The sequence below is a fragment of the Chiloscyllium plagiosum genome, chromosome 16, assembly GCF_004010195.1.
Source record: "Chiloscyllium plagiosum isolate BGI_BamShark_2017 chromosome 16, ASM401019v2, whole genome shotgun sequence".
NCBI lineage: Eukaryota > Metazoa > Chordata > Chondrichthyes > Orectolobiformes > Hemiscylliidae > Chiloscyllium > Chiloscyllium plagiosum.
Window position 1 is genome coordinate 36,349,446 of NC_057725.1, and position 9,038 is coordinate 36,358,483.

The 9,038-nt window shown below is 39.5% G+C and overlaps 1 protein-coding gene across 4 annotated transcripts in view; it reads left to right on the forward strand.

The window, feature by feature from the left end:
* Window positions 1–1,772: 1,772 nt before the first annotated feature.
* copb1 (COPI coat complex subunit beta 1) overlaps window positions 1,773–9,038 on the forward strand; it is a 48,391-nt gene continuing 41,125 nt past the window's right edge. Inside the window, exons 1-3 of one of the 4 annotated variants that reach the window (XM_043705817.1) lie at window positions 2,539–2,627; window positions 5,737–5,854; window positions 7,208–7,360. In XM_043705817.1, the coding sequence (XP_043561752.1) occupies window positions 7,270–7,360 (91 nt within the window). In that variant the 5' untranslated portion in view covers window positions 2,539–2,627; window positions 5,737–5,854; window positions 7,208–7,269. Of the gene's footprint in view, window positions 1,797–2,314; window positions 2,628–5,736; window positions 5,855–7,207; window positions 7,361–9,038 lie in introns of those variants that run through there. The other 3 variants (XM_043705815.1, XM_043705816.1, XM_043705814.1) reach the window with 3 other exon arrangements.

The following is a 9,038-nucleotide window of genomic DNA, read 5'->3' on the forward strand; positions in this document are numbered from 1 at the left end:
CTAGTTTTGTCAGCACACTTTACAGCAAAGATATGAAGGCAATGGAGAGAGTTTGGAAACATTCACAATAATGGTTCCAGAGATGAGGAACTTCAATTATGAAGAAAGATTGATGAGTTTATGATTTGAATTGATTTGAGTTACTTTTGTCACATGTATCGAGATACAGTGAAAAGTATTGTTTTGCATACCATCCAGGCAAATCATACCTTACGTAAGTACTTCAAGGTAATAGAACAGAATGTAGAATATAATGTTAAAGCTACAGAGAAAGACCAGTTTTAATATATGAGCGTCCGTTCATATGTCTGATTACAGTAGAGAAGAAGCTGTTATTGAATCTGTTGGTATGAGTTTTCAAACTTTTGTATCTTCTACCTGATGAAAGAAGGTGGAAGAGAGTATAACAGGAGTGGGAGGGGTCTTTGATTACATTGGCTACTTTGCCAAGGCAGTGGAAAATATAGATGGAGTCAATGGAAGAACAGAATCAAAGAATCCCTAAGGGGTGGAAACAGGCCCTTTGGCCCAGCAAGTCCACAACGACCCTCCGAAGAGTATCCCATCCAGCCCGACACGGATTCGCACTCTTCCCAAATTGGAGCACTCCCCATGGATGGAAATCGCTGAAACTCAGCCAGAACCTGGAGGACACTCCGCCCCAGAAGGGCAGACCATTGGCAGATCCTCTAGACTGAATCCAGCAATGCTACCCAGCCTGGATGTCTCAACATTTACCCCTGACTAATGCACCTAACCTGCACATCTTTGGATTGTGGGAGGAAACCCACACAGACATGGAGAGAATGTGCAAACTCCACACAGACAGTCACCCAAGGCTGGAATCAAACCTGGGTCCCTGGTGCTGTGAGGCAACAGTGCTAACCACTGAGCCACTGTGAAAGGTGGTTTGTGTAATGGACGAGGCTGCATTCACAACTCTCTGTAATTTCTTGTTGGCTTGGACACAGCAGGTGCCATACCAAGCTGTGATGCATCCAAACAGAATGCTTTCTATGGTACATCTCCAAAATTGTTGAGAGTCATAGTGGACATACCAAATTTTCTTAGCCTTCTGAGGAAGTCGAGATGTTTGTGTGCTTTCTTGACTGTAGCATCAACATGGATGGACAAAGACAGATTGTTGGTGATATTTACTCTTAGAAACTTGAAGCGCTCAATCATCTCCACCTCAACACCATTGATACAGATGGGGTGTTCCTTCCACTGCACTTCCTGAAATTGATGACCAGCTCCTTTGTTTTGCAAGCATTGAGGAAGAGGTTGTTCTCTTTGAAGCATGCCACTGAGCTCTGTATCTCTTTCCTGTACTCTGTCTTGTTGTTAGAGATCCAACCCACTATGGTGGTGTCATCAAATTTGTAAGTGGAGTTAAAGCTGAATTTGGTCACAGAGTCATGAGTGTATAATGAGTAAAGTAAGGGGCGGAGTGTGCAGACTTGTTGGGCACTAGTGTTGAGGATTATCATGGAGGATTGTCCTTAACGATTGCAGTCTGTGGGTTAGAAAGTTGAGGATCCAGTCGCAGAGTGGGGAGCAGTTAGGAACTGTGTTTGATTGAGATTATGGTGTTGAAGGCCAAACTAAAGTCAATAAATGGAAATCTGATGCAGGTTATCCAGATATTCCAGAGATGATTATAGAGCCAGAGAGATAGTGTCTGCTGTGGACCTCTTGCGAAGATGGGTGAATTAAGGCAATCTGGGAGGCTGGAGCTGATGATGTGTGCTGTTACTAACCTCACGACTGGTTTCCACAGAGAAAAGAAAACAGAGGTGATTTTCTTGAGATATTCAAGTTCTTCAGACATGTGGGCAGAGCAAAGATGGAGGAACTATTCCCACTTGTGAAAGGATTGAAAAAAGGGCACAAAATTAAACAATAATTGGCAAAAGAAGCAACTGCAACACAAGGAAATAAATTATGTTTCCAAACAGCCAGCACTCAAGACCAGGAATGCACAGCCCGAGACTGAGGTGGAGGCAGGTTCAATCGATATCTTTGAAAGGGAAGTGGACTATGATGTGCACGATTCGGAGATGCCGGTGTTGGACTGGGGTATACAAAATTAAAAATCACACAACACCAGGAATCACCTGATGAAGGAGCGTCGCTCCGAAAGCTAGTGTGCTTCCAATTAAACCTGTTGGACTATAACCTGGTGTTGTGTGATTTTTAACTATGGTGTGCACAGTTTAGAAAATGCATGGAAAAAGACAATGAAAAAAGGAAAAGAAAAAGACAATGTGAAGGTTCGGTTTGGGCTAAGAAAGGTAGGAAGTGAATTGCTCAGAGAGTCAACGCTGAGATGATGCACGCCCTTGTGCAACAACTCCCTGATTGCGGTGGTGTTCTGGATGAGGAGCTCTGCCTGGGATTGAGGATTGTGACGTGGCTTCTTGGAGCGCGCCTGCGTGTGTATTGGTGCCGCTCGGCCGCCGTCGCTCGGTGCCGAGGTCGCAGTTCCACGTCAGCTGGAGGGCAGCGGGTAGGGAGATCGAGGGAGAGGGAGAGATCGGACTCCTCCACATCACCATCTTCCGCCCGCCCGCCCGCTGCAGCCGATACCGCGACGCGGCCTTCTCTTCTCGTCTCCGGACACCAAGGTGTGGTAAAGCCGTCGCCTGGCAGCAGAGGTTGCCAGGTCCCGGCCGCGGCCTAAGGCCCGGGTTTTGTTGTCGTCTCGGCCTCACTCATGCTTCCCGGAGCAGATTCACCTTCACGTCACCACAAGGAGCGGTCCTGCTCCCTCCTCAGATGGTCTGGACTGACTCTTTTTGGCTTTAGATTGAAGCTGAATCAAATAAGATTAGGAATAATCCTTGACAGGTCGATGCCTAAAAGTCTAAACATATAGCTTCATATTTCAGCAACCGAAAGTTCTCTCTTCGCTTTGTTTGGGCTTCACTTTAACACTTTGAAATACGCCTTTGTGCAAATCTAGTGACTTTTCGTCAGGTAAAGTTTTCCTGGAAAGTGCCAAGTGGTCAAAATGACCAGGTCAGCAGTGACAGTATCTGTGGGGACGCGCAGCACTGAGCGAGTGGAAACTGCTGCTTCATAAACATTTAAGAGGGAAAAATTGAAAGGTCGAATTTCTGCGAGTTTTGTGAAGTTTATCAGAAGGTTGTGCATAAGGTAGTCATTTCCCAGAAACGTCAGTCAACCCATCTTACTTTCTTTTCGAAAAGCTTCAGCTTCTGTTGTGGCTTGCATTTTTAATTAGAATCATAATTTTCTCCACTATATTCGGGATTTCATTACTTTTTTTAATAATAAGACCGTCTTTCTGGTTTGAATCTGTGTTTGTCAGGTTTCCGAACTTTGCAGTTTTTAAAAAAATGTAAACTGCTATTTACCATTTTCAAATTTGTTGCCTTTTAGACCTCATTGGATGCTTTCTTTCAAGTCTGAAATCTTGGTGGTACTTCATAGTCCTCACATGATTAATACTGTAGATTAACATCGCTGTTCATTTATTTGAATATTCCCTTTATAATTTAGTGGTGAGAACTGGAAACAATGTTGTTGAGTTTTGAACTGATCAGATATCTGTAAGCTGGATCGTGACTTTCTCTGATTTGTGCCCACAATAGTCAACATTTTATTGACTTTACGGTTTGGATTCTGTGTTTAGTTGTACATCTTGTGTCAGCACCTGTGTAAACACTTTGGTCTCCTTCACCTTTCCTGATATGCATAGTGAATGTACATCTGATTTTTGCTTCACATGTTGAACATCGTCAACCATTGTTTTGTTCATTTGGATATTTTAGGCCCCTGTCTCAATTTGAGTTTCTTCTTTGCCCTTCATAATTTAGCATTTGCAATTTTGGACAAGTTGCATTGAAGTATTAAATTATTGTATCAGTCTATAATCAAGTTCTTTTCTTACATTGGCTTCAAATTATGTGATGCACTTAAATGTACTATAAAATTTGTCAGTGTGAGAAAATGCTTAATTATTGCTAATTATTGCTGCAATGACAGAACGTTACCTGAAATAACAACTGTTTCATAACTAGCTAAGTAATACAATGTGCTCTGAGGGCTTGATTTATTTACACTTGTCATTTCAGCTTCTTTTAATGAGAGATATCCTCTTGAAATTAGATGATAGATTGAAGTGTAATATAAATTGTTTCCACCATTGTTGCCTATTGTATGGAAAAATGGTTTGTAAATCTCATTTTATAATATTGGTGTTTTCAGTAAATGCAGGGTTTTCAGGAAGGAAAACGTGACCTGCTACTGAATTCTGCTTTAGTCTTTCCCGTTCCATCTATTCATGAACAAATGCCAGAGGTGTTAAAAGTCACGATGTAAAGTACAGGGTTATGATACTTCTCTGCCATGGCTAATAGCTAAAATGCTATTGTCCCAGGTAACATACTACAGCACCTCCAATCTCCTATTCCTTTCCAAAATCTTTGGTTGTCTATCGCCTCCTAAATTCTTGCCCATCTTTCTGACAATTCATGTTTTAAACCCACTCATCAGCCTTCTGCTTCTGCTACTGTGTAGGAACAGCTCTTATTAAATATATAACTGGCAGCTTATATGATTGTTTACCATGGTAAACAATCATTCCATATCTATTTTTAATCTAACTTTAGCCTTCTTTCAACATATCTGCTGCATCATCCAGCTGATTGGAACTGCTCTTGGCATCCACTGTTTCTGATTTATCCCGCTGCTTTTCTGAATGTTGGAAGGTCAGAAATTTTCTCCAACTAAATGTTGTCTTAGGTAACTCGCAGAAGCTTTTTTACCTCTGCTATTTTGCAGAAGAGTTATCCCTGATGACTTGGCAAATATTTTTCGATTAGTTAATGTCACAGTATAGATTGTTTAGTTGCATTGATGTTTGTGGAAGTTTCCGATGTGCAGTTTTACTGTTGGTTGCCTACATAACCACAGTAGCTGCTCTTCAAATGCATGGCATTGCTGTACACTGTTTTGGAGTGTCTTAACATGAAAGAGAATTCATGGAAACAAATTTTTTTTGGTTTTCACTGACTACAGCCATCTCCATGAAAATGGAGGCCAAACTAGATTGTGCATGTCCTTGGTGTCATGTAGGGTGCAGTTCTCTAACAGAATGTTTTCTTTCACCTTGCGTACAGAAATGTTGGCAATAATGTAACTTGAGGCTGTGTCGAATTTATCATGGATGAGACATAAACTTGTACATTGTACACAAATCTGCACTCTATTCTTGTACTTCATTTGTCAAGTGTGTCACAATCATGTATACATGTGACATAACTTGTAAAATATAACCTATTAAAATAAAATTGAGGAAACAAGTTTGCACATGATGGAAGATGTACTTTTCAAGTAAAAAAGTGAAAATAAGTGCATGCACAAGCCAAGTACCTTTTGCAGTTAATATTGAAAAACAACTAAAATTAGTTTTTTTAAAATTTTAATCTCACATGAGTAAGAGATTATTTTTGAAGATTCAATCACTCTCCAAACTTTTCTCTCTGGTTGCTTGTCTGATATCTAGTCTGAATGATACTAAGTTTCCTTCAGTTAACCATTGAGCAGAGCAAGCCGTCATCTGGGCCATACTACCATTTTAGTACTTTTAATATCATTTCCCTCCTTTTCCCAACTCGTTGATATGGGTTGAGATCAATTTGACCACAAGTCAAACTGCTGACCTCGAATACTCTCTGTAAAACTATTATTTCTATCTCCGTAATGCAGCCCAGCTACATCTACATCTGCTGAAGTACTCATCTATTCCTTTGTCTCCTCCATGCTTAACTATGTGAATGCTGTCCTGACTGATCTCTGGTCCTTCACTGTGCAAACTTCACCACAACTAAGACTCCTGCATGTATTTTGTTTTACATCAGATTCAGCTTGTCAAAGTTTCCAGTCACTGCTGAGCTGTAACAGTTCCCTGTTGCCCAAAGCTCTGAATTTTAAATTTTCATTTATTTGTTTCAATTTGTCCATCACTTAAGTCTCTTTTAACTTTGTCAGTGCTGTTAACCTTCTGCTGAGCTTTCTCCTTTTCGTTACTGTGGCGTGTTTGAACCTTGTAGCTTTAGTCCTTTGCTCTGCAGTGCTCTTGCTGACCATTTCTACTCTCCACTGTCTCACTACCTTAAAATGCCTTTGAAACCGTTTTGTTCCATCAAGCTTTTGGTCCTTGATATCTTTGTCCTTGACTCAGTTCAGTTTTCCGAGTATGCTTATTGAAGTGCTTTGATATTTGTAAGCTGTCTGTTCATTGAGAGGGTAGGGGGTGATGTGACAGTTTTGACAGCCTCATAGTAATTTGCATTTAAAAAAAATCAAACCAGCAAGTATTCCTTTTTTGCATGAGTATTCACTGGTATGTACTAGACAGATTTGGCCTTCATATAAAATGGCCCAGTTTTTGCAGATGTAGCAATGACAAAACTGTCAGACTTCATTGTGACTTCTCTGCGAGACTAACTCCAATTCTGGCATCTGTATATTCTTGGTTAAATACAGAATTCCACAAGTAACTGTCACCAGGTTTTACTCTGTCTCTGGATATATTTATGAATTTCTTACTAATGAAAATCTTTTAAATCACAACATTATGTGAGCATACACTTTTTATGCTGTTAATCTTGTATAAAACATTTTAAGGTAAGGTTTGAAAAAGGTGGTGCTGAGATCTTACCTTTATGCCAAGTTATAATTACTATGGGACAACCTCCCTGCCTCTGAAAACCTCATTTGTCAAATCCCTCCATTGTGATAGAAGAAATTCCATAAAGATTTAGAATCAAGATTGCAGTTTTTTGTAAAAGTCTAATGTCTCATCCACCTTAATCTTTTGTATTTTGTTATCTTTACTGTCTGTAAAATGATTGTCATGAAGGATACTTGGATTCTTAAGATTTTCCATTTATGAGGAATTTTCTGTGTTATTAGCTACTTAGTTTGCACGATTGCCTCACTATTTCGGGACACAAGATCCCTATAGCTGCAGGAGAATAAAATTTGTTATTGGGTAAGGTTGAATCCCGACCATAGAGATTACTTGATCTTGTGGTAGCATAGCTTGAGATCAATGGTGAGCAGGTCACTTTAGCTTGCGTCAGTGCTTACTTTGATGATGTAACATATATTAAGTTTTGTTTGAAACCTGTAGAGAACTTTGAATAAATAATTATGTAAAATATTCTATCCACAGATTCCTTGAACTCTTAGGTTACCTGGTTTCTTGCTTTCGATTTGCCTGGGAAAACTGGCATCATGACAGCTGCAGAAAACATATGTTATACGCTCATAAATGTTTCCTTGGACTCTGAACCACCAAATGAAATTAGCCTGAAAATTGATTTGGGTAATTAACTCCTATTTACTCATATCTCAGCATACTTTGTGTTTTACATTTTGTGTCTAAGCAGCACTAGGAGCCCAGTGTGTCCCTTTATAGGGATGCTAATTCTGTACCTGGCAATCCTGACTTCTCATTTTATTTTTATGTCCGCAATGGCAGAAATATTGCTCCTCTAGGAAGTAACGTGGTAGAGCTCTGTTGTCACTGGAGAGCCTTTGCCATATGCCATCTATTAGGGAGGTGAAAAATAAGAAATGACAGGCTATTCTTTGGACCACAAGTGACCCTTGGCATGAAAACTGTATAACAGATATAAGTAAATGCTCTTTATTACCTCCAAAACTAAAAGGAAACATTATTGTCAGGATGTGCAGGCAATTTTGAAATTCTGTAGAGCTGAAGGATTTCATCAGAGTTAGGCAAGTATTAGTGTTAACAAAAATGTTTCGGGAAATCTGAAATAAAATCACAAAGTCAGAAACTCTCAGCAGTTCAGGTAACTGCTCTGGCCACAACCAAGAAAATAATGTGTCAGATGTGGACCCTTTTTATTAGAGTTAGAAAATATTACATGTGAGCAAAACATTGAAGGGAGTTAACATAAGCAAGAGGGGAAATCTTGACTTTTGTACTCAAGAAGATAACACTTTAAAGGTAATTTTGTTTTGTTTTGTCTTTCCCTCTGCCCTTTATTTTACTTCTGGCATGGTCTAAATAGTTACTGTGTCACAATGACTGATTCAAGTACTGTTCTCTTTTCAAAATCTTTATGCTTAAAAGTTCACATCTGAACCATGAACTTGTATTTGGATCCAACATTCGATTTTCACTTGCTCGGGTCCCAGGATTTTGCTTTTTTTTTGCTTGCAAAATTTGCACCAATGAGTTCTTTCATTGAGGATAAATTATCTTCAATATTGCAATAAAATTTCATTCAACAAATTCCTTTATTTCATATCTAACGAAATTGGATTTACATCCCACAGCTAAATATAATTGTGATCCAAAGTAAAAAAAGAAAAAATGTAGTTGGCATACTTGAGTAAAATAATCACCATTTCAGGTGCTTTCAGATATATGTACCCTGCTGGAAAATGTGGCCATGTTTAAGATTAGGATTTGAAGCAGTTTTAGGATAGAGTCAGAAATGAAATATGTGGTTGTATTTATTGCTTTTAATTAATAAGACAGAATAGTGAAGTCAGAATATTTCAATACTGACAAAATATTCATGGTGCTTATTGTCATGAGCAGCACTCTATAGGGTGGATCTTTGTGATCATTTTTAATTGTTTATAACTGCAACTAAATGCCAAGCAATGCTAATCTCATGTAGACCAATATTTTAAGATTTTGCATGACCCCATCTTTTTACTATTTATCTCTAATAACTTAGCAAAGACATTAGCTGGAAATGTGTTGCTGGAAAAGCGCAGCAGGTCAGGCAGCATCCAGGGAACAGGAGAATCGACGTTTCGGGCATAAGCCCTTCTTCAGGAATGGGGAAAGTTTGTCCAGCAGCCTAAGATAAAAGGTACTGGATCAATGGTGCTGGAAGAGCACAGCAATTCAGGCAGCATCCGAGGACAGGCAAAATCGACGTTTCGGGCAAAAGCCCTTCATCAGGAATAAAGGCAGAGAGCCTGAAGCGTGGAGAGATAAGCTAGAGGAGGGTGGGGGT